At 49.5% G+C, this 27355-nt stretch overlaps 11 protein-coding genes across 12 annotated transcripts; 8 read left to right on the top strand and 3 right to left on the bottom strand.

The window, feature by feature from the left end:
- Nucleotides 1-534: 534 nt before the first annotated feature.
- PV10_05231 (uncharacterized protein) lies at nt 535-1796 on the top strand (the record flags this gene model as incomplete). The annotated part of the gene is made up of 3 exons (XM_016369861.1): nt 535-598; nt 660-707; nt 769-1796. 3 exons carry the CDS (start codon nt 535-537, stop codon nt 1794-1796), a joined length of 1140 nt encoding a protein of 379 aa, XP_016225649.1.
- A 21-nt stretch (nt 1797-1817) lies between these two features.
- Nucleotides 1818-4434, bottom strand: PV10_05230. 2 transcript variants are annotated; one of them, XM_016369860.1, is made up of 4 exons: nt 4024-4434; nt 2316-3950; nt 1941-2260; nt 1818-1866 (listed from the first exon to the last, which is right to left on the bottom strand). In XM_016369860.1, the coding sequence occupies exons 1-3, from the start codon at nt 4114-4116 to the stop codon at nt 1973-1975; spliced, it is 2016 nt and encodes a 671-aa protein (XP_016225648.1). In that variant the 5' UTR covers nt 4117-4434; the 3' UTR covers nt 1818-1866; nt 1941-1972. The 2 variants fall into 2 exon arrangements, with proteins under 2 accessions (XP_016225648.1, XP_016225647.1); XM_016369859.1 differs by lacking the exon at nt 1818-1866 and having other exon boundaries at nt 1872-2260.
- A 164-nt stretch (nt 4435-4598) lies between these two features.
- Nucleotides 4599-6101, top strand: PV10_05229 (chorismate mutase). Its single transcript, XM_016369858.1, has 2 exons — nt 4599-4924; nt 4981-6101. Exons 1-2 carry the CDS (start codon nt 4839-4841, stop codon nt 5735-5737), a joined length of 843 nt encoding a protein of 280 aa, XP_016225646.1. The 5' UTR covers nt 4599-4838; the 3' UTR covers nt 5738-6101.
- Nucleotides 4898-6859, bottom strand: PV10_05228 (uncharacterized protein). The gene is made up of 3 exons (XM_016369857.1): nt 6649-6859; nt 6366-6602; nt 4898-6316 (listed from the first exon to the last, which is right to left on the bottom strand). Exons 1-3 carry the CDS (start codon nt 6736-6738, stop codon nt 5765-5767), a joined length of 879 nt encoding a protein of 292 aa, XP_016225645.1. The 5' UTR covers nt 6739-6859; the 3' UTR covers nt 4898-5764.
- A 132-nt stretch (nt 6860-6991) lies between these two features.
- PV10_05227 (GMP synthase [glutamine-hydrolyzing]) lies at nt 6992-9033 on the top strand. Its single transcript, XM_016369856.1, has 2 exons — nt 6992-7162; nt 7228-9033. The coding sequence occupies exons 1-2, from the start codon at nt 7080-7082 to the stop codon at nt 8780-8782; spliced, it is 1638 nt and encodes a 545-aa protein (XP_016225644.1). The 5' UTR covers nt 6992-7079; the 3' UTR covers nt 8783-9033.
- A 738-nt stretch (nt 9034-9771) lies between these two features.
- PV10_05226 (uncharacterized protein) lies at nt 9772-11369 on the top strand. Its single transcript, XM_016369855.1, has 2 exons — nt 9772-10535; nt 10590-11369. Exons 1-2 carry the CDS (start codon nt 9948-9950, stop codon nt 11208-11210), a joined length of 1209 nt encoding a protein of 402 aa, XP_016225643.1. The 5' UTR covers nt 9772-9947; the 3' UTR covers nt 11211-11369.
- Nucleotides 11370-14403: 3034 nt separating this feature from the next.
- PV10_05225 (uncharacterized protein) lies at nt 14404-17636 on the top strand. Its single transcript, XM_016369854.1, has one exon. It carries the CDS (start codon nt 14953-14955, stop codon nt 17503-17505), a length of 2553 nt encoding a protein of 850 aa, XP_016225642.1. The 5' UTR covers nt 14404-14952; the 3' UTR covers nt 17506-17636.
- A 274-nt stretch (nt 17637-17910) lies between these two features.
- On the top strand, nt 17911-18892 carry PV10_05224 (uncharacterized protein). The gene is made up of 2 exons (XM_016369853.1): nt 17911-18268; nt 18364-18892. The coding sequence occupies exons 1-2, from the start codon at nt 17920-17922 to the stop codon at nt 18603-18605; spliced, it is 591 nt and encodes a 196-aa protein (XP_016225641.1). The 5' UTR covers nt 17911-17919; the 3' UTR covers nt 18606-18892.
- On the bottom strand, nt 18274-20343 carry PV10_05223 (uncharacterized protein). The gene is made up of 2 exons (XM_016369852.1): nt 20179-20343; nt 18274-20121 (listed from the first exon to the last, which is right to left on the bottom strand). The coding sequence occupies exons 1-2, from the start codon at nt 20295-20297 to the stop codon at nt 19230-19232; spliced, it is 1011 nt and encodes a 336-aa protein (XP_016225640.1). The 5' UTR covers nt 20298-20343; the 3' UTR covers nt 18274-19229.
- Nucleotides 20344-20540: 197 nt separating this feature from the next.
- PV10_05222 (uncharacterized protein) lies at nt 20541-22078 on the top strand. Its single transcript, XM_016369851.1, has 4 exons — nt 20541-20736; nt 20783-20845; nt 20900-21759; nt 21808-22078. The coding sequence occupies exons 1-4, from the start codon at nt 20666-20668 to the stop codon at nt 21954-21956; spliced, it is 1143 nt and encodes a 380-aa protein (XP_016225639.1). The 5' UTR covers nt 20541-20665; the 3' UTR covers nt 21957-22078.
- Nucleotides 22079-24507: 2429 nt separating this feature from the next.
- PV10_05221 (uncharacterized protein) lies at nt 24508-26495 on the top strand. The gene has a single exon (XM_016369850.1). It carries the CDS (start codon nt 24827-24829, stop codon nt 26291-26293), a length of 1467 nt encoding a protein of 488 aa, XP_016225638.1. The 5' UTR covers nt 24508-24826; the 3' UTR covers nt 26294-26495.
- Nucleotides 26496-27355: the final 860 nt, after the last annotated feature.

The following is a 27355-nucleotide window of genomic DNA, read 5'->3' as shown; positions in this document are numbered from 1 at the left end:
TTTCGACAGTACACGAAGAGAATGTATTGGTATACTAGGAGAGCAAGCAAACGGCCAACAGAGCCGCGTATCATGTACGCAGTCCGGAGGTCCTCAATGCCGACGATTCGGACTCAAAAAGCCCCCCACAGCGGTGAAATGGTCAAGATGAGACTGCCTCCGGGTCACGTCGCTATACGGCGAAAAGTTTAAACTCCTCCAAACTGTTCAAGGGTGGTGTTCGTATCCACACAATATGCCAATGAGCCCTGTGATGCTTTCCCGCCAAAGACGGAGGCCGCGAAACCAGCCTCGCTCTGGTATGGCTCTCGAACGCTATAGGAGAACCAAAGGTTGTGATGAGGGATATATCTCTGGGTTTGAAGGTGTAAGTCCATATTCAGTCCGCTTGTTCATGGCAGATGCTGCTTTGGTAGTGGAGATTTGAACTTTTCCGTTCTTCAAGTTCCGGAGGGTGAAATGGTCAGGAAGACTAGGTGGAGGGCGCTTTGTGAACTCGAAGGGTATATAGGTTTGGGGATCACCTCGTTGTGTATGAATTCCTGTACACATTCAGCACATATTCAGAAAGCATTCGACACTCAACACACACTCGACGGTAAGAGCCCGAGAACCAGAGATATCAAGAACTCGAACACCAGTACTGACTCTTACTCCAGCCCGACACCACCACCACCACCACCAACACAACAGCAACACCATCAACAGTAAGAGCTGGAGAACCAGAAGTATCAAGAACTCCAATGCCAGTACTGACTCTTTGCCCAGGCGACAACGCCACCACCAACACCAACACCAACACCAACACCAACAAGCTCCCTCCCCATCTTCAAATACAAAGTATAGAGATGGCTCCCGCTCACGAGAACAACACCCTCCCCGCCAACTTTGTCCATGACCATGTCGAATCATCCATCCCAACCTCCCATCGGGAGATGATGAAAGACCGGATACGAGTCATCGGAACAGATGTTGAGGCCGATGACGTCGTTGTCCGCCGAGCAACCAGGAAGACCGCGGGCCCGATGAGAGAACTGAAGAAATACGACGTCGACAACTACGAGGATACCACCACCGGGGCGACCCCGGAAGAAACGCTTGCAGATGCGCAAGCAATTTGGGGGTCCGACCGGGCGACCGAGATTTTGGACCAATGTGTGCGTGAAGCGAAGGAGAAGGCAAAGGTGTTGGAGGAGAAGAAGAAGAAGAAGGAGGAGGAGAAGAAGGCAAGGGGAAAGGGAAAGGGGAGCGGCAAGACGAACAAGTCTGTTCCTGCCCCCGTCCTCGAAACCGAACCTAGGTTCATGATAACGTCAAGGATGCCTCAACCACCTCCTGCGGAAAGCAAAGAGAACGAGCCAGAGAAGGTTACGTTGGAGCAAAGTGGGAACGAGTCTGTCCCTGCCTCTGCCCCTGCCTCTGCCCCTGCCTCTGCCCCTGCCTCTGCCCCTGCCTCTGTCCCTGCCTCTGTCCCGGCATCTAAACCGAGGTTGATGATAAAGTTGAAGGTGTCTCAACCTAAACCCAGGTTGATCATAAGGTTGAAGGTGTCTCAACCTAAACCCAGGTTGATCATAAGGTTGAGGGTCACTCAACCACCTCCTGAAGAAAACAAAGAGAACGAGCCAGAGGAGGCTGCGTCGGAGCAGAGTGACAGTGGGAGCGGCAGTGACAGCGGCAGTGGCCGTGAGAATAAAGGGCAGAAGGAAGCGGTGACGGTACTCAGAAGGAGTCAGCGAAAGAGACGAGCCACTTGGAAGGCCTTGGCCAACCAAAGACTGAACGGTGCCCGTTAAGAGATAACGAGCTTTGTTATCTTCTGTGGGAGAGATTCTAAATTGGCAACATGTAAAAAGACTGTTTATACTGTCCACAAGTCAGTCGTGGAAGAAAAGGAATGCATTGAGCGCTTGGTGTTATACAGGAGGTATTACACCTACATATGTTATAGCTGGTTGATTAGATGGAATGATCAACAAGTCCAGATACCCACTTCACCATTTCTCCTTCCTTCCACGAGATATCCATCTCGAAGGCGGACCTTTTCGACTGTGCTAGTCGTGGCGCCGGCCATATGATCTTCCACACTTAGAGCGACGGCGGCACCACAGTCCCATTGTCGTCCATCGGCCTTATCGTAGACTTTGACCACATCCTCCCCAGCAGCACAGACAATATGTCTGGCATCGAACATCATGCTTGTGATTGGGCTGTCGTATGCATAAGCATCAGCAATCGTTCCAGTGCGAAGATCCCAGATCTGTCATCTCATGGTTAGTCATGTCTTGAGCTACTGCAACAATCTTCACACTCACCCGAATACTTCGATCCGCACTCCCGGTCACGAGGTGGGTATCGTCAAACTGGAGGCATGTCACAGGCCCTGTGTGACCAACAAGGCTTCGATGAACTTGTCCCGATCTCAAGTCCCACAATCGAACCATGCCGTCTGCGGTTCCACAGGCGAGGGCAGCGTCAAAACATTGGACAGCACCCACAAAATCGGCGTTGGCGTCTGGGGCTCGACCTGTTGGTCGCCATTGTGCGTCTACGCCATTGATGGAACTTGATGCTTGGGCGGCTGCCCAGAGGACATCAAGGGTTTGTACACACCGTCCTTTCACCAGATCCCACTGTCTAAGAGTCTTGTCGGCACTGCCTGAGACCAACGTATCGCCTCGGATGTGTAATGCTGTTACTTCGTCGACATGTGCTTCGAGGGTGAAGATGGGGCAGTCTTGCATCGCGTCTGGTGGAGGTGGGGGAGGCATATCTTCGTCGTTTCCAAAGGCTAGGCCGTCGTCTTCTTCATCGTCATTACCATTAGGAATCTTGTGATCGTAGGGTTCATATTGGGCCCGTGATAGATCCCAGAGTCGAATAGTGGCATCGAGGGATCCAGTGGCGACGATATTGTCTTCGACCTGTAAACATCGGACGCTTGCAGTATGTCCTTCGAGGAATCCCATGCAACGACCAAGGTTGAGATCCCAAACACGAACAGTGTCATCCAAAGCAGCAGTGACCATGATACCAAAGGGCTGGTCAAAATCCAGAGCGGAGATGGTGTCGTTATGGGCGGGGATGGTACGGATATGCGAGCCTGGATCAAGATGCTCGTGCAGAACGGGCATGGATTTTCTTTTTGTGTACTTCGGACGGCGTTTTGATTTTGGTGACACGGATGATGGGAGCTTTTCGTAGATGGACTGCGACATGAAGGAGGCATCCATGGCCTGAGATTCGGGAGTGGACGTGCGAGGTGGTGGGTTGAGAGTATCGGTGGATTGTTCAAGGCCACCCTGGTCGTCCAGCTCTTCCTGCATTTCCTCGACCTTGTTATCGAGCTCGAGGAGAGAATGCTCCATTTCGGCCTCTTCAACCTCGAGAGCGGCGAGTCGATCAAGGACTATTTTGCGAGCGTTTTGGAGATTCAATATGCGATGATCGATGTCGCGGATTTCGGTGGTAGCCATATTCTTGCGAATTGCCAACATCTCGAGTTTGTGGTTAGCATTATTGCGTTTTTTCTTGATACTCGCCAACGTGGGCGGACCATCTTCCTCGACATCTCCAGCCGAAAGAAGGCGGTGCTGTTTGGAACTCCGCCGACGGTGGCCCTTGCGATGCTCACTTTCGCCTTCGGGGAGAGAAGCTTGGAAGCCTTGAAAAAGAGAATAGGTGTTGTCGTCTTCGGGAATATTGTGGAGTTGCTCGTCGGAGATGTAGGTGAGTGCTCGGTGTGCGATCTCGCTGGTAGATAATTTGGATCGGACGAGTTCTGAGGGGGCCTGTTGGGAGAAGGAAAAGACGGCTCTTTGAAGTCCTGGACGGCGCATCTGCCTTTGAAGGGTACTCATAGCTGACGGGTAGGCATTGGGAGAATTGTCGCCGATGAGGTGAGAAGCAGTCGCAGTGACCTTGCGGCCAAATGCCTCGAGTTGGCGCGTCTAATAGAGGAAGAATGTTAGTCTAGGATTTCTTGGAGAGTGACTGGAGGTGGTGAAATGGATTGAGACTCACGTCGAGCACTGCTCCGAGGACGGATTCATCCCCATCACCGATAGTGGAACGGGTCTGGGAGGCATTCCGACTGTGAGATCTTGAGCCGGCCATACGACGCGGCTTTCAGATGTGTCGGAGACAAAATTGGACACTGGTTAGAAAGTTGAAAGGAGGAGGATATGCGGAGCTGGGAACAAATGGGCAATGAGGACTGGTATATGCGGTGCTGTGGTGATGAAGGGTGCACGCGACCGAAGTGAACAAGGAAGGCCTCTTCTCGGCGACTAACAAGAGACTGAGATGTCGAGTGGAGATGGACCGAGGATGGATCCAAGGACAAATGTATGTGTGTGTACGGAGTACTGTATGGACAGAGATAGGATGGCGTTGGCGTTGGCTGGTGTTGGTTGGCGTCAAAATGGAGTTGGGGGAAGATGCATGAAATATGGTGGAGAAGCTGAAGCGAGGCAGCCACGACCCGGCAGCCTTTTTGGTGCCTGCCGTACCTGTTGTACCTGTTGTACCTGCTCCTGCCACCTGCTGCAGAATCTGACGTCGTCGCTGGTTTCCCTTGCCGTGCCTGTGGCCGTTCCTTCCAGTTCCTCCACACGCCGAGCTGGAGATTCTCTATCTTGACAACCTTTGCTCCTTTGCTGATCCTTCTACCAACAGTCCGTGCTCTCGTCAATTACTTTTGCTTTGATTCAACTACAAACACCTTCCCTCTGAGCTCTCCCGTCTGCATCATGCCTCTTCCTTAACCCTCACTCATTTTCTCAACCGCACTTTTACCCCGCGTCTCGATTTTGCAAGATTACCCGGGTCCGCCCTTGATGCACCTTGCCAAAATGGACACAGCCATAGATCTTTCTGATGCCTCAAAGGCATTAGATCTTGCTAACATCCGCTTTCAGCTCATGTACGTATTGTTCATGCGACAACTCCTCACATCTGACCTACTGACATTTCATATAGTCGACTCGAAGACACCATTACCTTCCACCTCATCGAACGTGTTCAATTCCCTCTCAATGCCACCATTTATGACGTTAAAGCTCTCCCCATTCCCCAGACCGATCTCCATCTCCCCCCGGCCTTGTCTCTCGCCGACTATCTACTCGCCGAAACTGAACGAATACATTCCTTGGTCCGCCGATACGATGCCCCCGACGAGTATCCTTTCTTCCCAGAAGTCCTTCAGCGACCCAGACTGCAACCTATCGAATATCCCAAAATCCTGCACGATAACGACGTGAATGTCAATGCTCAGATCAAAGAAAAATACATCAATCAGGTCTTGCCCGAAGCCTGTCGCAAATTCGACCGCCAGGATCGGGGAGAAACAAAAGAGAATTATGGCAGTGCAGCAACCTGTGACGTTGCATGTCTCCAAGCACTCAGCCGGAGAATTCACTTTGGCAAATTCGTCGCTGAGAGTAAATTCCAAGCCGAACCTGAGCGCTTTGTCAAGCTCATCAAGGCTGAGGACCGACAAGGGATCGATGATGCCATCACCAATGCAAAAGTTGAGCAGCAGGTCCTTGAACGCTTACGGCTGAAAGCTAAGACCTATGGTAAGGATCCGTCCTTGGGCCCTAGCAGTGGAGGAGGGGAAGAGAAGATCAATGTGGAGGCGGTGGTCGCCATGTATGCTCAAGTCGTCATCCCTTTGACCAAAGTCGTCGAAGTGGAATACCTCATGCAGCGCCTGAAAGGAACCCAATGGGAGTAGACTCTTCAGCTTGCGTGTGGTTACCCTTTATTGTGGTTTGAGGTATTCTGAAATGTCGTCAACTGCACTCTTGAACCCATCTGCAGGAATGAGAATAGCATGTCCCTGTGGCCGGATTCCCAGTTCTTGGAATGCCCTCTTCGAGTCCGAGTGACCCTCGTCTTGTTTGATGGTATATTCGAATCCACCATGACAGAGGGCGTGTCGATGCAGGACCTCGTCTTCGGGATGAAAGTACATGGTTTCAAATGATCCGCTGCCGCCCTTGTTCTTCTTTTTGGGCCGGTTCTCCTCAGCATCCAATTTCGAGGGAATCTCGGTGTATGTCTTGGATAGGATCAAATAATGAGTAAATGTATATGGCTCTTTATCTTGCACCGCCCACTCTATTTCTTCCAGTAGCATCGAGTACATTGGGGGTACCGTCTCGGATGGGACATTGATTAGACGGTCAGTCAAGATCAGACCTATCGGTGGAATGGTGGGTTGTGCCAATAGTTCTGCCAGTGGAGCGAGTCGAGAATTCGATTTGGACTTGGATTGGAGGTATTGAATAAATTTGGCGATGAATGGCTTGTCCTAAAGGATTGTGAGCGCAGGGGAAGAGACCCAAGGTGAGTATGCTTACCTTGTGCTCTTGTAGGTTCAGTATTGAAAGAAAAGCATACGGGTCTGTCTCATTGCCATCAACCTTGACGGTGGAGCCGAGTGTTGGCTGCGACAAGATCAAGTCGGTCAGGGCGGACAATTCAAACAGCTGCGCGTCAGCATCGAACAATTGTTGCAAAAGACTCTTGATGCCATGATAGTCGACATTAGGCTGTGGATCAAACCATTCGAATTCTACGTCGAGCATATCAAAATCCTGTCCTGGTCAGTTATGGGTAAATTGGGTGTGTTGGGAGACTTACCTCGTCGTCACCGCTATCCTCTTCGATCTTGTCGGGGACTGCTACCTGGTCCCCAAGATCCTGCTTCCGCTTACCAGTGCTTGCAGGCATGTTTGACAGTGAATGGCGAGAAACAATAACGTGGTAGTGGTGGTGATGTTTGTAGCAATAGACAGAACCCGCAGTCTAGAGTCGTGCCAGTTCCAGTCGCAACGTCAACTTTTTTCGCTGGCGGATTGCGGGGAGGAGCCAAAGGAAGGCACGGACCCACAATAAAATTATTCGATGCCCCTCGCGCTTTCCTCTTTCTTGCCCGCCTGCACTCCGTACCTGCACGTGTGCCTATCGCTCCTGCACTTTTTTCCCATCACCGACGACAAAGCAATTCTCTTCTTCTCTTTGGGATCACATCCCCTTCCCACCAACTCACTCTTGTTTCCAGCACTCCAACCATGGCCGTCAATGGCGAAATCAGTGGATCCGAGGTCAATGTACCTGCGGCCACATTCGACACCATCCTTGTTCTCGATTTTGGGTATGCCCTGCGCCCTTTATGACTCGCGACATGCGAAAATGAAAAACGACACTGACCCCATCCAGATCCCAGTACTCCCACCTCATCACGCGCCGCCTACGCGAACTCAATGTCTACTCTGAGATGCTACCATGTACCCAAAAGATTGCCGACCTTCACTTCAAGCCAAAGGGCATAATCTTGTCTGGAAGCCCCTATTCAGTCTACGATGCCGATGCCCCTCACGTCGACCCTGCCGCCTTGGAACTTGGCGTGCCCATCCTGGGAATATGCTATGGTCTCCAGGAAATGGCCTGGCAGTTTGGCAAGGGTGTCACTCAGGGTGATAAGAAAGAGTACGGGCATGCAAATCTGAAGATTGAACGACACACGGGCAAAGAGGATCACATTGACCGCCTCTTCGAGGGCATCGAGGACGACATCGAGGTCTGGATGAGTCATGGGGACAAATTATCAGCCTTGCCAGAAGGCTTCCGACCTATCGCAAGCACACCCAATGCTCCGTGGGCCGGAGTCGCCAGCATCACCAAGCCGTACTTTGGCATCCAATTCCACCCCGAGGTCACACATACCCCCCGCGGCACTCAAGTCCTCGGTAACTTTGCAGTCAAGATTTGCAACGCTAGGCAAGATTGGACCATGGAGAAATTTGTCGACCAAGAAATCGAGCGCATTCGAGCCATTGTTGGACCGAAAGGCCAGGTGATCGGAGCCGTCAGTGGTGGTGTCGATTCAACAGTCGCTGCCAAGCTGATGCATGAAGCTATTGGGGATCGTTTCCATGCGGTGTTGGTCGACAATGGAGTCTTGCGATTAGATGAGGCCAAGACGGTCAAGAAGACTTTGACTGAGCACCTCGGTATCAATCTCACCGTTGTTGATGCCACCAGCATCTTCCTAGGCAAGCTCAAGGGCGTTTCGGATCCAGAGACAAAACGCAAGATCATTGGAAACACATTTATCGAAATCTTCCAGGAAAAGGCAAAGGAGATTGCCCAGGAGGCCGCCGAGACCCCTCGAGCAGGCGACATTGAATTCCTCCTCCAGGGAACACTGTATCCTGACGTTATTGAGAGTATCTCATTCAAGGGACCCTCTGCCACCATCAAAACCCACCACAATGTCGGCGGTCTTCTCGAGGGCATGCATCTCAAACTCATCGAACCTCTTCGGGAGCTTTTCAAGGACGAAGTTCGAGCACTTGGAACGAACCTCGGTATTCCTGAAGAGTTGGTCTGGCGACACCCATTTCCCGGCCCGGGTCTTGCGATCCGGATCCTCGGTGAAATCAACGAAGAACAGCTCAAGATTGCTCGTGCCGCCGACAAGATTTTCATTGACGAGATTGTGGCCGCTGGACTGTACCGCAAAATCTCGCAGGCATTTGCCGCACTACTCCCAGTCAAGGCCGTGGGTGTCATGGGGGACAAGCGGGTCCACGCTCAAGTCATTGCTCTGAGAGCAGTGGAAACAACAGATTTCATGACGGCCGATTGGTTCCCATTTGATGGTGAATTCTTGAAACGTGTCAGCCGAAGAATCGTGAATGAGGTCGATGGAGTTTGTCGCGTTGTATACGATGTCACCAGCAAACCCCCTGGGACGATTGAGATGGAGTAAAGATTATGGAACTGGTCGATATATATAGAACGGTTGGGAATGGCATGCTCGCATAGATTAGGATCATCCGGAGCTCTGGTGATAGACTGCACGAGATGTTGAACGTGTCTTGTCCACTTTGACGATTTGGGCTTGGTTCAGGAATGGGCCTACTATGGATTTGATGATGCTATGATCTTGGATGTGTGTTTGATACCTCTTAGGCGCACTTGTACAGTTAGACTTACAATGAGATGTTCGCTGCAAAGCCATCCGGGTGCCTTAGTCCCTTGAACAGTGGAACAATTTGACATATGTCGTGTCCAGAAGGGAAGAAGGGGAAATACCTCATATACGTATTAGATTTCAAACATCTGGATGAAAATTGCCACTCAGAAGATTATGTGTGAACGAAATGAATACGGCGAATCTCTGTCCCTTGAAGCGTGGTTTTCTTACCTAAACTTCAACTTCAACTTCAACTTCATTCTCTGATCGACTTTTTCTCAGATTATTCAACGACGATGGATATAACATTCGTCTTTAAGATTATTAGTCTTACTCAACACTACTGCAGGCCACAGTCTCACACGTCTGCCCCTTGGTCCACGTATATTGCCCTGATTGTTGACGACAATAGCATGCCATATTGCGTGATCTGCAACGGCGGGCCCCTCGGTTATCGTTCTGACCAATCAGCCAGCCAGCCTCGTGGACAAAAGGTATATTGGGAGTCGTTCTCGACCAATCTCTGCGTGGAATCACACAATTCGAACACAAATTGAAGGTTCATATCAGATGCTATGGTGGTTCCCCAGATCCATCGAGATTGCCACCTTCTATGTTTGTACCTGCAATCCTGCCTGATGTTGTGCCACCACGCGTTTCACTTCCATGCTGGTCAGCGGCCCCGCTCGCGTCCCGCGATGGTATCATTTCAGTCCAACCGAATGGATGGTCTGTACGTGGCCACAGACCGGATAGGCCATGGAACGTGGAGTACAATATCCCTCCGATTTCCGCAAGGTAGCTGACGTGAATATGACTCGACGGATCGCCACTTCAGCTTCGAGAAGACATCTCTGTGAATTTAGGATATAATTGCAACTATCCGCCCACTTCCTCTTCACCTTTCTTTGTCAATACAGATCCCCATTCCCAGTGCAGTCCGCTCATTAACGCAACTATGGCTCCCCATGCTGAAGACCCTGTGCAACTCGATAACTACACCTCTAGCAAACTCGTGTTGCCGACTAAATACGCTCCAGTCAAAGCAGCACCATCGAGGGTCAACGAATATGAACCAGGACGCACTGCGGTTGAATCTCATGATAACTATGAATTTGACTACCTTCTACCACGATTCCCAGATGTGAAATGGGCCCCATTGACAGACACTCCCTACGAGGAAAAAGGTCTTCTTGGAGATCCCAAGTTCCGGAATCTTCTCAAAGATGCCACCGATATTGTGGACTATGTTCCAAAGATTGGAACTGAAATCTCAGGAATCAATCTCAAGACGTTGACCGATGCTCAAAAGTACGATCTGGCTAGGTTGATTGCCACTCGAGGGGTGGTCTTCTTCAGAAACCAGAAGGATTTCGATATCGATTCTCAGCGAGAACTGGGCAAGTTCTTCGGAACCTTGCACAGACATGCAACGACATGTGTTCCTCAGCGAGAGGGTTTGGAGGATGTCCACGTCATCTATACCACAGATAAATCACTTGATCAGCGGGCACTGTTCGCCCCCTCGTTTCTCTGGCATTCCGATGTGAGTATACACTCAAAACTAGCACAATTTCTTGTCTCTAACAGCTAGATCTAGGTGACCTACGAAGTTCAACCTCCATCATATACATCATTAAAAGTTTTGACCGGTCCACCTCGAGGAGGTGGAGGAGATACATTGTGGTGCTCACAATATGCCATTTATGATGCCCTGTCTCGGCCAATGCAAATCTACCTGGAGGGCTTGACCGCTCTACACTCGGCAGAGGAGCAAGCCAACGGCTCACGCAGGGCAGGTCGTCCGGTGCGGCGAGATCCAGTGGTCACCGAACACCCTCTTATCCGAGTCAACCCCGTCACAGGCTGGAAGGCGGTGTTCTTCAACCCAGGGTTTGTGACCAAGATTGTGGGAATTCCTCGAGCGGAAAGTGACGCCATCATTCGATATCTCAATGACTTGGTTGTTTCAACTCAAGAAGCCCATGTTCGCTTTCAATGGGGGAAGCATGATGTGGCATTTTGGGACAATCGATCAACTATTCACTCAGCATCTTTTGGATTTATGCCCCATCGACGACATGGAGTGAGAGTGGCCACCACAGCAGAGAAACCATGCTATAGCGCGGATGGCAAGTCTCAGGAGGAGGAGTTTAATGCTAAATGGGGACTGCCTCAGGTGAACAAGGACGGGGCCAGGCAATCCAACTATAATGACTGATCTTGGAGAAATGATATTATGAAGGAATGAGATGTGTGTTTATGGAGTCGGATGAACATTGTCTTAATTCTACAGTCCATCTATGTAAGTACCGTACCGAGTATCTTTATACTAGGAATGGATCCTTTTTGATGGCAGGAGCGGCCACGGATCATCGGTCGGGCCGACCTTTTCATTCAACAACACGTGCACATTGATGGGAACGATATTCTATTCATCTCGCAGACCTACATCATCGTCGTTGAGTATCCATTGGACGACATTGAACTTGATCATGATGTCTACTCTTCCCGTTCTCGCATATGCTCGCCATCATGGCCTTTGCATTGACCACAAAGCCGAGGATATTCTACAACTTCTCAACATTCTGACTCCCATTCCTGGAAATGATGATTTGGAAGACGACTCAAAGCACTTAGCCCAGGCCCTACAACAAATCAAGCTCGACTTTGAGGAACCAAGAATCAAACTAACACGTGAGGAAGGTATACTCTTAGCCAATACTCTCCGTCCTCCCACAGATTTCCAGATCAATTGGTCAGATTTTCTACCCGACCCCCGAAAGGAACAGAAAATGAAGATGGAAGTCCCCATTCTTTCCACGGACCATGATCGTGACGTAGAGGAGTTCAAGCATGAGATGAAATCAAGGCGAGAGTAGGACCCTGCCTACATTTCAGAGCTTCTTCAGGAACTTGAGTTTACTGAGGATTTCGACATGGATTGGGCCAATGCTCAAGTGGAGGTATCACTCCGCCAAGTCAACAAGATGCTGGACTCGGAAAAGCTGGTTGTTACAAGGGAAACGATGGTGACTCTATCAAAGATTCTGAACGTTGAATGGACGGAAGAGGATAAGAAAAGAACGTATGGTCAACTATGTGAGAAAGCAAAGGTATATTCTGATGGAAGTCACGTATGTATGTCTATACTAACGTTGAAATTCAGGAAGGTCCAAAATTACAGTCCTCGACTCCAATTCTGTCGCCACAGGATAGTCTCCAGGGTAATTCCTTCCAGGTGATCTCCTCGCCTTCCGACGTGCCTGACGTGATGTCTGGCATAGATGCTATCGAAGATTTTACCTTGAATACGGAAGAAAGCATTACTAGCCAGGCCTTGGATGACAGTAATGCAGTACAGGAACATGAGAGTCCGGTGAAAGACCTTTGGGTGGAAGGAGAAGACACGATGACTATTCCCCAACCCTCCGAATCATCTCCAGGAGAATTTGGCGTCGTCGTAAGAGCAAAAGCAAACACCTTGCCGCTAAAATGCCAGGGCTCGATGGGCTTGTCCGAAAGTGACATGGATGCCGAATTCATGGAATTCATTGACACTGCTGCCCTGTCGATGGATGGTATCATTGCTCCAGAGAAGACACAATCGCCTCACAGCTATCAGAGCCCGAGCCATGTTGTTCAAAGTCAGAATCGAGATGAGACAGAAAAGCCCATCGAGATTGATGAGATGATCAACCTGGGATTGTTTGAAGAGGATGGTGATATTGCGAGTCAAGCTGTCGAGGAGACCGACATCATCAAATCGACGTTCTACCCTCCAAACAGAAGTATTCCATCAAAGCGAACTCGAGAAAAGGAGGCACCCCTAAATGGTCAAGTAAACTTCAACTCGTCGATCCAACACCAAGACTCCATCGCAGTCGAAATACCAGTGACCATCAACGGAGATTTATCATGCCGAAAACGGGCACGCAAGATGAATGGTAATGACTTTGCCCAGGCCAAGATGTTACAGATGGAAAGAAGGCCACCAGAAGTTGAGGAACTCACAACATCGAACGAGCGCCTACCCCGACCTTCGAAGACTGAATATAATCATCCTAGCTTCTCGGCATCCGGGGCCCTGGATACGTTTTTGCAATTACGTGGTAGCAAGTATAAAGGATTACTTGCACCCAAGAAGAGATCGGATCCGGGGCTGGTACAGCAGCCTGTGCAATCATCGAGTCAATCGACCCAGAATTGGAGGTCTATGAAAGATGGCAGCTACTCGACGCTTATTCAAGTACCGAGGACTCCATTACAGGAAGTTGATATCGACGAACCCTGTCCAGAGATGAAAGACCTTGATTGGCCACGAAGCATTGTGGTCAACTCGGCCATACTGAAGTCGCACCGAACGCTTGCAAAGATGCTGGATGACCAAGCAGACAAATCAAACCCATTGACAGCAATCTACCGAGGTATGAGAGAATCCACGTCTAGTGGGAGTGGCGAGTTTCCGGATATAATTTTGAATCCCACAACTTGCCTCTTATATACAAATATTCAAGCACTCAGCCAAAAGAAACTACCTGGGAAATTGGCTTCACGGTTCGACGGATTACTTTATGATCGAATTGAGCGACTTTCGCAGCAATATGATCATGTATGCGTCATGATAACTGTGCCGACGACAGCCGCGGGCAAATTCGATGTTCCGATCCAAGTCATGAACCAATTCTCTGGGTTCTGCAGTCGATCTGTTGGCTCAAACGTGAGACCTACCTGGGTCATGGCACAGGGTGACACAAGAATCAACAATGACAAGCTCAATCAATGGACATGGGGATTGATCACCAAGTATGCGTATCCCGTCGTTCCATGCGGACCAGAAAACATGGCGCGTTTGATCCACGATGAGACCTTGTGGGAATTGTTTCTTGTTCGTGCCGGGCTCAACCCTATGGCAGCCCAAGTACTTGTCGGCAGTTTGAGGCGAAGAGAAGATGAACAAGCTTGGGGGTTGCGGAAGTTTGTCCAAATGGATGGTGAGCAGAGGATAAAGATGTTTGGTCATGTGCTTGGAGCTCGAGCTATTGAAAGAATTAATTTTGTCATAGAAGGCAAATGGACAAGAAGTGGATGGGAAATATGAGGAGAGGTAGTTATTTAGTAGACGAGAATTAATGAGACAATGCGTAGTGAATATGGGTTTATTGAGTACAGCGATGAATACTGGCAATGTTGAGTAGAGCGATGAAATCTGGCAATGTTGAGTAGAGCGATGAAATCTGGCAATGTTGTTGACGAGGCTGAGGATATTGATAAAGGCGGAGATTGAGGAAGGTGCAAAGGGGGAGATGAGATGAGATGAGATGACGTCGCTGCCTTGGAATCTGACATTCAAGATTCAAGCAACAAAATCATTCAACCACATTCATTGTTCACATCAACTCTACAACCACCACCAACTCCTCTCCATCATTGCTCCTCGCCTCAGTCAGGGATGGACCCTCATTCTTACTCTCCCAAATCTACCTATTGTTATTCAGCTGCTTAGCGAGCGAGCGAGCCCGTCATCATCCTTGTTCCTACCTGGCTAATTACAGTCCTAAACCCACGCGTCTCTCACCTCTGTACCCCCACCACCACCACCACTTTCCATCTCTCCTACCAACCTGGCTCCCCTTCCTCCTCTACGCCGCTTGGGTGTCTCTGGCCCTAAACAACGAAACACATTCTCTCTGTTCCGCTACCTCTTCCCCAACACCCACCGCCGAGCTCGTGAACACCTCCTTGGGTTCCGCCTCGAGACCCTCCCCCACCTGCGTCATCGAGCGCAATCCCAGATCTACCAGGCCATCCTTCGACGTGAACGACGGAAGAGAGAGAAGAAGGCACAAGGAAAGGGCATTCGCGCCTTCTTGCATCGCCGCAGGAGTAAGATTCTACGTGCGGTGTATGGGCGACAACATGCTGGAGCCAAGACCACACCTCCCACCAACACATCAGAGACGATGTCCAGCTATGGCGCCTATGGAGGTGGGCAACAGAGGGTACCGGGTTCCAGAAGAGACAAGGTCAGAGGTTATCTCCGCGCAGCCAACGAGTTGAGGCAGACGTATCAAGCCTCTCTGGAGCAGAAGCTGCAGGCGAGTGAGGATGGCTCCATGCCCGGGGATTTCCCCGATGTCGACATCATTAGAAGTGGCAAAGAGGAGATGATACTGTTCCCCAGTTACGCCCGACCCCACGTGAAGCGAGATCCCGACCGAACTGGTCAGGCAAGACCACAACCAGGCACACATGAAAGCATTGAGCACCACACTAACAGTGGGGACGCCGATTATTGGAAAAGGGAATGGGAGAGATACGAAGATGCCAACGCCGTGGTTGATGTCGACGTTAGAGGTTGGATCTACTCTCCCCAGTCAGGACCCCTCAACCGCAAGAATAGACTCTTGATTGCCGTGGCCAGAAGATTGAGTGGCATCTACGCCCCGCAGCCTAGTCCTGAAGACAACAGATTATCCAGTCAGAACCCCAGCGATCGTCAACGGTTAGATGATAACCCCACCAAACATGAAGACGAGATTGCGGCTAGGGAAGCAGAAAACATTGCCAGACATGGCCAGATGGAGGCCGATGCCGCAGTTCGAGGCAGTTACAGCCGTTCCACAGCCAGTGATCATTCCTCCTCACGATCGAGTACATTCTCGAGTAATGACACACTCGATCAAGATCCTGGTCATGTTGCATATCTCAAGCGTCAATCCTGGAATCAGCCGGCTGAAATGAGCCGGGAGGAATTGATCGCTGCCGACAAACTGCTCATGTCGAGATTGAAACCGTTCATGACCGTCGCTTTGGCCAACACACCCATTACGGTGTTTTTCTTCAATGACGAAAAATCAATCTCCAAGACAGTCATCACGGATGAATCGGGACACTTTAATCTACGAGCTGCTTTGGATTTCGTTCCTCAACAAGTCAGGGTCCTTGCTTCGGAAAATTTGTCTGCAACAGAGGATGTCATTGTTACCGAAGGTCAAGGAGTCAGCTTGATCAGTGACATTGATGACACAATCAAACATTCAGCTATTGCCAGTGGGGCGAGAGAGATCTTCAAGAATACTTTTGTCCGAGAACTTGGTGACCTTACCATCAAAGGCGTCAAGGAGTGGTATACGTCAATGGCGAATATGGGAGTCAAGATGCACTATGTTTCCAATTCACCGTGGCAGCTGTACCCTTTGTTGTGTAGCTATTTCTCTCTGGCCGGCTTACCACATGGATCCTTTCATCTGAAGCAATATTCTGGAATGCTTCAGGGTATCTTTGAGCCTGCTGCCGAAAGGAAGCGAGGCTCCTTAGATCGGATCATGAGTGATTTTCCCGAACGGAAATTCATCTTGGTGGGCGACAGTGGGGAAGCAGATCTCGAAGTCTACACTGATGTCGTGCTAGACCATCCGGGTCGGGTTCTTGGAGTCTTCATTCGAGATGTCACGTCTCCGATCCAAAAAGGCTTCTTCGATCAGTCAGTTTCCCACCCGCCCCCGGACACTCTCATCACCAAAGACCGGTCTCGTTTCAGCAGTTCTCCCCAAAACGACGAAGCCGAAGTGAGTCGACCGGCCCTTCCTGCAAGACCCAGATCAGATCCTGAACCTGAAGTGGAGGATCTGATTGACTTTAGTGAGGATGCGGAGACAAAGGCAATTCGGCCAAAAGCAACATATCAGGACGATATGAAATTCCTCGATCCAAACGGAAAACAACCACCAAATCGACCTAACAAACCATCTAGTCTCAGGAATTTCTCGACTCAATCTATGCCACCGACCAACCATGAAAGATTATCAACCTCGGACACGGAAGGACAAGATTCGATCAAGAAAAAGGGACCTCCTCCACCACCCAAACCTCGACGGGCTTCCAAGGATGTGAAGATCAATCTGAGCAATCCAGAGTCTTCCAGCCTTGCACCTTTGTCACGCCCACCGTTTTCATCTACCCGACAGAATCAGGCTTCAAGTACTACCAATGTCTCTCGCCAGACAAGCTCGGCATCAAACCGATCGACCAATGCTGCTCAGCCACCACCTCCGCCTGTCTCACGCACCAACACATCCACCAGCATGTCATCGAGCTATTCCCGTAATGAGCAAGAAGGCTACGTCGCTAGTGCACGACGACAGCTTGTTTCGGCATACAACTCTCTACCACAGATTCGATCGGTACCAGATCCGACACGACTTGGGGGAGATGGTCGTGGAGGTCCGCCTGTTCCTCCTCGACGAGGGATTTCTTCATATCCCGCAGCTGCGGCACGTTGGGCTACAGGTGCAAGTGGTGGAGACCCCATGGCTGGTGGTGATGGCGGAGCACCTGGGGCCCCTTATGACAAAAAGTTGGAAATTTGGAAACGACGGTGGCAGAGGTCCGAGGAGATTATGCAACAGAGAGGTGTGGTGTTACGGACATGGAGGATAGGCAGTGATGTGATGGACGAATGTATTGCATTGGTCAAAAGGGAGATGGAGGGGAAAGACAGGAAAAGGAGTTGAATGGAGGGTCCAGTCGTTGCAGCCGACGATTGAATATTGGTATCGTAGTAGAAATGAATTCATGAATGATTTACTGGGTAGAGATTTATGTCGACTCAATCTCGAGGCATGCTGGAGACATGAAATCTATACTCATTCTACTTATTTGAACGCCTACTCAATAGATCAGTGAATAACGTCGACCAGCACTTATTACACACACAAACACACAAACACAAGCTGTAGTATGGCATGTCCCGTCAATGCAACTCGAGTGGATCTGATGACTTCATGCCCCTCGCGTACCTTTTTCTTGACTGGAAAACCCAAAAGGTTCAAAACTCAAATATGGCAACGTCAAAACCCCCCGACCGTGATGTCATGTCATGTCAATTTGCCTTGTTGATGAGGTAGGTAGGTAGGTAGTATATATGTATGTATGAGTATCTTTGTGTGCGCTCTTTGAATATATATCTACTGTCCTACCTTCCCTTCCCTACCCTACCAGAACCAGAAGAAGTACCTCGTTCCTCCTTCCTACTACCTCCTTCACTCGTCTACTCCTCGCTGTTTCAACAACATCCAATACTAATTCCTACCTACCTACCTGAACCCAATATCACCTCCACATTTCCATACAAAATGTCAGGAAACTCATCCGTCGGAACCAGTGGCGTCTACGAAGCAGGCGACCAGAGAAATCACAAAGACGCAGACAAGCCCGAGAATCAAGCTGTGCCATATGAAGAAGGAAAACCCAATAGTCATCAAGCAAATGATTCTAGTAAGTTTTTATTCTCTGTTGATTGAATTTCTCTATCTGCCTATCTATCCAAAGCCCCCATCACTAACCACCGCATCTCTTTCCATTTTTTGCAGAAGATCAACGATCCATCGCCAACCGCCTTGCGGCCGCTGATCCCACCAATGATGATTCATCGGGAAAAGTCAAGGATGCGGAAACCAAAGCAGGAGAAATCGATCCGACTTTGCCGGCTCGTATGCATGGCAATGAACCCTCGCGTGGTGCAAAGATTGATAAAAGTATCGAGGATGAAGAGGCAGAGTTGTTGAGGAGGAAAGATGAGGCCAAGAAACAGAGTAAAGAGGCGGCGAAATAAATGGGATAAAGACTGGGAGTGAAGTCTCGAGGGTTGTGGTTGTGGCAGTGGATGTGGATGCCTTCATCTGCTGCTGCTGCTGCTGGGGAATGGAGTGGCCGTAAAAACACGTGTCGTTCATCATTCTGAGATGATGTATTGTGTTCATGTGCGGCTTCATTTTCTCATTTCCTCATCTCTTATCTCGGGAATGTGTGTAGATGCGAAATGCATCCATCCTCTTGTAGCATCCACAAAACCACAGCCCTTCAAACAAGTCTTTAACGCCCGTGTTTTCCATCGACCCGGCCGTAATTCGTGGGTATCCCTCGTTGGTTTCAATGTCCACGGTCTAGGTAGAGTGAACATCCTTGTCTTGGCAGACCTTCATACCATGGAATCGCGTGAACAATCTCAGGATTCTGAGACATTGCTGTCAACTTGTCTATTAGCCATACCCTGACAGGAAAGTATTCTTCGACGAAGCTGCCTGCACAGACTCGTCCTGTCCTAGTCTCTAAGAACCTAGGTGGTGTCGATGGCCCTGCGATTCTAATTTGTTGCCAACAATCGTCCAAGTATCAGTCGCTCGTCAACTTTTGTGATGGCCTTCTGGATGTTTCAAGTATCACAAGAACATGCCTTTCATGACCTCGACAATGGTAATTCAGCCACAGCTTCTCTAGTAGCTCCAACCCTGTCGGCCACGTCGTACAAGCTCCGTTGGACTTCGCCAAAGACATAACGCAATTGCTGGATCTTTTGGTCCTTTTCGTTAAAGGTGGCCCCAGTACGATCACCATAGTTCAATCGTTCGTTGAGTTCTCGTTCTTTGCCAATGACCTTTCCTTCCAGTCCCTGGACATAGTACTCGATTTCAGACAGTAAATCTCGGTTCTCTTTGATGGATTGTCTCATCTCTTCCGAACGAGTGTTGAACAATTCAATCAGACTCTTGGGTCCCTGCGTAGCCTCTTCGGCATCATCTCCGGGCAATTGAATGGTGTCGCCTTTGGTGTGTGTAGCTCGAACACTACCTCTCAATGTTTGAGGATTGTTCCACCACCCACTGAGACCAGATGCGCCATAGATGTTTGTGCCATTCAAGCTTTCGTTTTGAGTGTGGCTGACTTGATATTGTCGCGGCATCTTTAGTCGGTCCACTACCCGGAACACGCATTTGGCTTCCAGTTCGGCCTTCTTCATGGCTCCGTCTCTTGCTGCGATAATAGCTTCCGCATCATTGCCCAGACCGGCTTCAACTTCTTCTAATTTCTGATTGACAAAGTCCACCCCCACAGGTAATGTTTGCCCAGCGCCAATAACAGTGGGAAGGAGATCCGAGACTTCTGACGCCAACTTGATCTGGTTAAGAATCAGAGTGTCGACAGCTTCAATTTCCTTTTGTAGATCGGGCGTCAATTGGTCAAATTTCGTGGTCGACCGGAGATGTGTAATGTCGATTTGTGCTTGGGATGGGGCAGCGGTGGACGCGCCGAGTGTGGAGGTATTAGAAGGTTGTGTAGTTGTTTGGGAACTATTGTTCGCAGTTAGCAGAGGGCCCCCGTTCCTGCTGAACATGGTAGATACTGACAAAAGAGACGTGGTGTTGTTGGTATTGGGGTTGTTCTGGGTGGTGTTGGTGTTGTTGGCTCCGAGACCAGATAAATTGAGAGTCGGCTTGGCTGTTGACGTGCCAAAATTGAACGCCATGGTGGCGACAGGGAGGGAGATATGGTGGTGTTAGAAAGGAAGAAACATTGATCATGTCTTTTTGTGAAGCGCGAAGGGATCAAGAAATTCAATTGTCAACATCAATGCGCAGGCGACGTGTTGTGTTTCGCCGGATAATCTCTACAGCGAAACATCTTGGCGGAAGATGTCACTTTCTCTAGAAAAACCACATTCGAGTATCTGATTTGAGGTTTATGAAGCAGCAATTTGAGACTGTCACAATGATCATGTACTTGAACTTTTAGAAATACAGTCCCGTACAATAATAATGGGGACCTGTGGCCCTGCTAACTCCACTGGTATTCGTTAACATCAACCCCCAGCCCAATGCTAGCCCACTAGAAATAATGTCCGCAAAATGTCTCGCGACAGCTTTAACCTCGGAAACAGGCGAGGATTACTTTAGACATGTTCAATGGTAATGTTTTTTGGAGAATACATTGACGTTGGCTAATGTTAGGTAGGAGTGCAGATGGAACATGTCTGCTGGCGGTCACTGCCTCGAACTCTATATATACCTATGTAGTGTAAGTCGACGTACATGATGGTATGATGGTACAGTTGGAGCTGACTTGTGATAGACCTCCAGATCTTATGGATGAAAGGGAACAGCCTCTCGACCTGTCGGTATATTGCAAGATCACATCTAATGATCCTGTCAATGCATTGACTGGGTATCCTCACTTTGATCTCACTGACCCGCAAACCACCCTTGTGCTATCAGCACGGCGGGATCTGCCCATCAAACTGAACTCGGCGTTGACGGGTCAACTCGGCGCGTCGTATCCTTTGATCAATCCCATGACCGAGGCATACATCTGTCCCAATTCGTTGACTTTCAACTCTATTGGAGATCGGTTCATTGCTGGTTCTGAATCTCTCATTTCTACTTTTGATCTGTCCCGACCTGGTCAGGAGCCAATCTCGGCCATTCCCACAGGACCCCGCCGACGGGGCGATTCTCATCATAATCCAGCCATCAATATGAGAGGGCTGATATCCACCCTTGCCATCGAACCATCCACCCACGTTCTTGCTGCAGGCACATTCAATCGATCGATAGGGCTTTATGAGTCTATGGGTGACGGAGAATGCATCGGCGTGTTTTCTGTCAAAGGGAACAGCGCAGATGCTGCAATCCGTGGCAGTGGTGTCACACAAGTCTCCTGGAGTCCATGTGGCAGGTATTTGTACATTGCCGAAAGAAAAAGTGATGGACTGCATCTTTACGATATCAGAAAGACCGGTCAGCTTTTGACGTGGTTGGAAGGTCGGAACTCGGTCACAAACCAGCGCATGTCGTTTGATATCTTTCCAACAGACCAAGAGGGGGGCCATGAAGTCTGGGCCGGAGGAATCGATGGAAAATTGAGAGTATGGCGAAATCCCCATCATTCAGAAGGTCCAATGCCGCCTTCATCTGAGTTTGATGCTCACAATGGTATGTTTGGCACTCGGTGGTAAATAAAACCGGACTAACTCAAGCTAGATGTTGTCTCAACTGCAGCAATCCACAAGACAGGGACCGTAATTGCAACCACATCTGGACAGAGGCATTTCCCTGATCTTGGTGGAGAAGAAACAGTGGGAGATGGGAATGCTAGAGATGGCTCATTGAAATTGTGGGCGGTAGACTAGTGAAACCCCCCAGATTTGTACTTCTTCGGATTTCAAGTCTTTCATTTTGGCGGCCATTTTCCTCTTGATACTCCCCAAGCCTTTACAACCTTTTGATTTCCAAGTCCCAAGTCCAGTTCTGTGCCATTGTTACACAATTCTTGGTTCTTGGTCGTTTCTTCATCGGGGGTGATTTCCGTCTCCACCTTTAATTTCCAAATTTGAACTAGCGTCATATGCATCATCGACTCTGATTCAACGACAATCCTCTTCAATTCTCTTCAATCCTCTTCAATCCTCTGTTTAGATGCTGTGTGGATGTTGTTGTCGTCTCAGCCACATATCCAGAGCTGACCGATGCTGTTGTTGCGTCGTTTTCATCGTTTTCAGAACCTGAGAGGCATTGTGTCCAGTTGCTCTGTGACCTTGACCATCAATACTGATGTTGGTTTCCATCAGCTCCACCGCCTCACAGGGTCACAGTATCCTCTCCCATTTGCTTTTGTACAGTCCTGTACAGTCCTGGAATTTCCATGCCGCTCGACCTTGTCGTCGGCTCTCTGTCGATTTGTTGCCCTTGATTGCGGCCAGTATGCAAAGTTCACATCGACTCACAACATCCATGTTTGCTTGTGAGTCTTGCTGATTCCGGCCGGCCTCCAGTTGGATAGATTGCCATCCGCAATCACAGGACGTCTTCTTTTTCTTCAGCCGCTGCTGCGCATCTTCTCCAAGTCCAGCGCAAACTTCATACAAGCCAAGCCTGAGGCAGTGATTATGTCGTCGACGCCGCCAAGAAGAATCCTGTAGACAAAAGGTTTTTCACTCCCTCTTCTGTCTTCTGTTTTCTTTCTTCCCACTTCCTCACTTATTTCTCCTTTTTTTTCCCCTCACACTCTCTTGTTCCAATCCCAGTCCTGCCTGTCAAGATGGAAACCTTTGAAATGGTTTCCTACACAGGAATGGTGATTGGAACCACAGTAAGCATTGATTCACAGAAAGATGAACAACACCAAGGTCTGCCGGCTCTTTTGTGTGGCATCACCTTCCTTCCTTCCCCTGTCATTGCTTCTGTGGTTGGCTTCCTCCTCCTATCCATCCCTCCATTGAGACCACCATCTCGATCAGTAACGGCATTCTCTTGCTTCGATACCATCGACCATTGATTCGAAGGCGGGTAATTGAATGTTGTTGACATGAGACATCGAGTGGTGTCTCTAGCTGCGTCGAGAAGTAGCGACAGCATCCCAGGATTGCCATTGAGAAGAAGTCATGCAAAACAACGCGGTGTCCTGTCCGCTCGGCATGCTGTACCTCCTTCAAAGTTCATACCACCGCCGACAAGGACCCTGTTGCTGTCGATCTCAAGTACCCCAGTCAAGGCCAAAAGTATTTGAGATTCGCAGTGACCACGCATGGGCTCCAGACAAAATATTGAAGAGAGTCGAATTGGCTTGACATACCGTTCCATCGTCGAGGCAAGGCTGTTTGGCTGAGTCGTTGACAAAGAACACAATTGGGAAACAGATCGATGACGGATGTCCATGACTCTGGACTCGATCTCAGACCCATTCCAAAACAAGTGCAATCTGCAAGTCCATTGGACCAAGCCATGGCTGCTGCTGCTAGGCACTGAGGATGCCATACCACCCCAAGAGAATATGGCCACCAAGGGTGATGGAGGCACCCGACAAGAATATGGCCACCGAGAAATAAGTCACAAGCCCACAATGATGCTGATGGTATCATCGACCATGACAACAAGAACTTCGCCTGAACAGACACCATTTCGCCAAGTTGACTGAAGAAAATATCATTCTATGCACGAGATAGATCAAGATGTCAACTCCATGGATCTCCCCCTGCCACATGCAAGTCATGGCTTTCACATGAGTCCGCTCTAGATGTCAGTAGGTCAAGGCAAGACACTATTGCTACGACTGAAACCACTAGAAATGTTGCAACCAGGACTCCGACCACATCGTTACTACAATCCCGTCACTTCACTACAACCATCACCACCTCCACGCCATCTTCTTCACGCTAAACCACTCTGAGACAGTCATCTCGATGCACCTCATCCCCAGACCGGAACTATAGCGGCCACATGGGTTGGCTTTGTCTCTGGTGACAATGGACTAACACTCCTTGTGAGGTGCATCACAAGGGGTTCTTAAAGGAATCATGCTCATAAAGCATGCTCCTTTGTCTAGCAAACCCCCTTCTCCCTCGACAATGTGGTCGAGGTCTTTGACTTGTCTCTGCTAGAGGCACATAGCTGATAGTGTTACTGCCGACACATTACTATCAGAGGCAACACCAGACAGTTAGTAACGTGTATATTGACACGTTACTGCCCGGGCACCTCTGAGAACGTGAAGACTATGAAACACCAGTCACAATCAGACTGACCCAGTCACAGGGAGCAGTACTTCACGCTCTTTGACTCACCCTTGGGAGGAGCCAGACTCTTTGTCTTGGCAGCCTCCCTCAGATATTGAAATATCTCGAATTCACGACCTGGTCGACAACTTTTCCTTTTCCCTACAACATTATTTCTTATCTTGACCGATCGAAACAGTTCGCTGTACCGATTCTCCAAAGTCAAAACTTCTCACTTTCAATTCGCTCTGCCACTCACATCTTCCTCATCACTTCTTTCTCTTCATCTCAGCCCTTCTTCACCTCTTTCTTCAAGCCGAACCTCTCCCTGGCCAAAGTGAAGTGGTACACTGTACCGATCTTCCTCCAGAAAATCAATCACCAGAGAGCCGAAGTTACCTCATCCCCACCTTACCTTAACCCCCTTGGGCTCTTGTCCCAAGCAATATCCTCAAGTCCCATCCCGATTATCCTCCTCGTCCTCCAATTTCTCTCGACCACATTCAGCAATGGCGCACCAATCAGATGCCTCAAACCAGGCGGGTCGCAGCACGAGTCCTTTGGCGTACTCTCCTGCGACTTTTGGCAGCATTGGATCCTCAGGATCCATGCAATGCGCTCACGATCGGGCAGAGCAGGACGGTCTGCAAGAGGCCAAGAACCTGAAGGAGGCCAACGACGGTATAAGCGAAGACAAGCGGGGTCATACTCTTTTCAAAGACTACGACCCAAGCCTGATCGTGAGCTCGGATGTTCTGAGTCTTGGTTTGGCCGGCCAGGAATATGAGGAGACCTACTTCTCGAACGCGGCTGCGGCACGCCAGTATCGTTCTCTGCTTTTGGGAGGGAAAACTCCTTTCGACCCGACGATCCCAACTACGGATCGCGCAAGACGGGCCCACGTGAAGGCCTTATTTATTGCCTTCAAGACCACAGCCAACTGTGGTGAAGCCGAGGCGTTGCAGCGTCTCTTCAAGATTGAGCACCACGACAACCTTCTCGTGGAGGCCAGATGCTGGGAGATCTACGCCCAAATCGAGGCTGCGTCTCGATTCAATGACAATATCGTCGAGGCGTACGAACCTCACAAGTATAAGTACAAAAAGCATGGTTGGAACTTCGCCACACGCTTTGATAAGGTCTGTGAAGTCTTGGCCTCGACCAAGTCCATTGCGAAGCGGTGCTTCGATGCGCCGTTTTTGGTCAAGTTGATCGACGATCCACCCCAAAATAAGGCCCGAACCGAGTCCAACCGCAAGCTGAATGCGGAAAAGTCTGTCATGATGAAGCGCGGTCGAGAGGCCATGGGGGAGGAACCGACCGGAAAGCGCCGAAAGACAGGCGCAACCCAGAAGACGGCTGAGGTTGCTACGGAGCCTCAGACTCCTGAGGTTCAGCGGCAAGAGACGGCAACCGAGGCAATGCCTCGCGCAATGTCAGTACAGAGACCTCCGATGGTCCCTGTTCCAGAGACTCCAGCCGTGAGACCAGTGGGTTTGTTGCCAGAAGACGACCCAGAGTATGCTCGACAAGCTGCGGCGGCGAGGGCATATCACCAAATGCACGCGATGCCATATCGCAGTATGGGGCCACCACAGCAATCTGGATGGTCTTCAGCCATTCCCAGACCAGGGAACTTCCCCGTGCAGACACCAGGGCAGCATCAACCCGAGGTGGATGCGAGCCACCACTTCTTGCCGAGAACGGATGCGCAAGTACAGAGCTCTACCTTGCCCTCTCACGGGTTTGCTCCGTTCCATAACACATACAACGCCCTCAATCATCCAATGGCTCCAGTGCAAACTCCGGTGTTCTTCGCAGGCCCACTGGACCCGAACTTGTCCCATATTGTTGAGAGACAAGATTCGAATGTCCGACATTCGCAGGGTGCAGGTGTCACCACTCCGTCCTCACAGAGGACTCTCCCAGACCCCAACGCGGGTCTCGATTCGAATCATTACTATCCAATGAACTGAATCGATGGGGGTCTGCGCCGGAACACAGTCAATATAAACTCTAGCATCGAAAGTGCTCTTTTGGACAAGGACAAATGGCCTGATCATAAACATATATGACAGGTAATCAAAACATCCTTACCACATTTTTAACGCCATCATTATCACATCCTTACAGTCTGAGAGCTTGACAAACACATTGGCATTGTTATCCGGGTCATTGGCAAGAGCCATTCACCAACTACAACGAGTGGGCTTCTTTGTCGTATGTCCAATTCAGCGGGCAATCAATTATCCATACAACCAATTCACGACATGATCGAGCTTTCGGAGATCATATATATATTGGATACCCAAACAACAAACCTGAATGGAAACCTACATGTCACACGGAGCGCCAATCAATCTGGACACTATTTCCGCCGTGTCTTTTTCGACGTCTTTTTCCAATCACTTTTATCATCAGCATCCAAGCCAGCGGAGATATCGATCCCAGTCCAGAAGTCCATAATCGTCTTGGAGAGCTCAAAGTAATTACTTCGGGCTAGATCTCCATACAGAGAGATCCATTGTATTGCACAATGAGGACGATCACGAGTCGCGCTCACCAATATCATATACAGGCATGTCAGCCTTTTAGCAGCTACAAGAGCTGCAGCTGACACCAAAAGGACATCGAAAACGCCCAAAAAAAAATGATACCCGGAGTTATCTTTTCCTCTGGGATCTGGCCAATAGAGTCAGTCAAGTGCAGCATCAGCATCAGCGAAGGTGTTATTTTCAGTATTCAGCGTTCAGCGTTCATTCGGTCAAGTTCAGCATAGTACAGTACAGTACAGCATCGCATAGCATGGTCAGTTTCAAGCGAACCCTTACAGACGGTATTCAGACCTCGGCAACTACTTCTCTCGAGCCAACTTCCACTTCCACTTCAGCATCAACTTGGGCTTTATGACACCAAAGGACTATCATAGAGCTTGAGAAAGTGAAAGTTTGGGACTCATTTGAAGGGATGGTAATGAATATGTCGGTTGGGATTGGGTGGGAATTGTCTTTTACGAAAAGTTTCCATCGTGAAGTGGT

This window comes from Exophiala mesophila, assembly GCF_000836275.1.
Source record: "Exophiala mesophila strain CBS 40295 unplaced genomic scaffold supercont1.3, whole genome shotgun sequence".
Classification (NCBI taxonomy): Eukaryota; Fungi; Ascomycota; class Eurotiomycetes; order Chaetothyriales; family Herpotrichiellaceae; genus Exophiala; species Exophiala mesophila.
Note: the sequence above shows the minus strand (reverse complement) of the source record. Positions and strands in the feature narration are given on the sequence as shown.

Coding starts and splice junctions, on each gene's coding strand:
- PV10_05230 (XM_016369860.1), bottom strand. CDS start 4,116: ATGGCCGGCTCAAGATCTCACAGTCGGAATGCCTCCCAGACCCGTTCC. Junction 3,951..4,023: donor TCCTCGGAGCAGTGCTCGAC/GTGAGTCTCAAT, acceptor TTCCTCTATTAG/ACGCGCCAACTCGAGGCATT. Junction 2,261..2,315: donor GTGCGGATCGAAGTATTCGG/GTGAGTGTGAAG, acceptor ATGAGATGACAG/ATCTGGGATCTTCGCACTGG.
- PV10_05221 (XM_016369850.1), top strand. CDS start 24,827: ATGGCGCACCAATCAGATGCCTCAAACCAGGCGGGTCGCAGCACGAGT.
- PV10_05225 (XM_016369854.1), top strand. CDS start 14,953: ATGTCCAGCTATGGCGCCTATGGAGGTGGGCAACAGAGGGTACCGGGT.
- PV10_05224 (XM_016369853.1), top strand. CDS start 17,920: ATGTATGAGTATCTTTGTGTGCGCTCTTTGAATATATATCTACTGTCC. Junction 18,269..18,363: donor TCATCAAGCAAATGATTCTA/GTAAGTTTTTAT, acceptor CATTTTTTGCAG/AAGATCAACGATCCATCGCC.
- PV10_05226 (XM_016369855.1), top strand. CDS start 9,948: ATGGCTCCCCATGCTGAAGACCCTGTGCAACTCGATAACTACACCTCT. Junction 10,536..10,589: donor CGTTTCTCTGGCATTCCGAT/GTGAGTATACAC, acceptor AGCTAGATCTAG/GTGACCTACGAAGTTCAACC.
- PV10_05222 (XM_016369851.1), top strand. CDS start 20,666: ATGTCCGCAAAATGTCTCGCGACAGCTTTAACCTCGGAAACAGGCGAG. Junction 20,737..20,782: donor TACTTTAGACATGTTCAATG/GTAATGTTTTTT, acceptor AATGTTAGGTAG/GAGTGCAGATGGAACATGTC. Junction 21,760..21,807: donor TGAGTTTGATGCTCACAATG/GTATGTTTGGCA, acceptor AACTCAAGCTAG/ATGTTGTCTCAACTGCAGCA.
- PV10_05227 (XM_016369856.1), top strand. CDS start 7,080: ATGGCCGTCAATGGCGAAATCAGTGGATCCGAGGTCAATGTACCTGCG. Junction 7,163..7,227: donor ATCCTTGTTCTCGATTTTGG/GTATGCCCTGCG, acceptor GACCCCATCCAG/ATCCCAGTACTCCCACCTCA.
- PV10_05228 (XM_016369857.1), bottom strand. CDS start 6,738: ATGCCTGCAAGCACTGGTAAGCGGAAGCAGGATCTTGGGGACCAGGTA. Junction 6,603..6,648: donor AGGATAGCGGTGACGACGAG/GTAAGTCTCCCA, acceptor TGACCAGGACAG/GATTTTGATATGCTCGACGT. Junction 6,317..6,365: donor TGAACCTACAAGAGCACAAG/GTAAGCATACTC, acceptor ACAATCCTTTAG/GACAAGCCATTCATCGCCAA.
- PV10_05223 (XM_016369852.1), bottom strand. CDS start 20,297: ATGGCGTTCAATTTTGGCACGTCAACAGCCAAGCCGACTCTCAATTTA. Junction 20,122..20,178: donor AACAACACCACGTCTCTTTT/GTCAGTATCTAC, acceptor TGCGAACAATAG/TTCCCAAACAACTACACAAC.
- PV10_05229 (XM_016369858.1), top strand. CDS start 4,839: ATGCACCTTGCCAAAATGGACACAGCCATAGATCTTTCTGATGCCTCA. Junction 4,925..4,980: donor AACATCCGCTTTCAGCTCAT/GTACGTATTGTT, acceptor CATTTCATATAG/TCGACTCGAAGACACCATTA.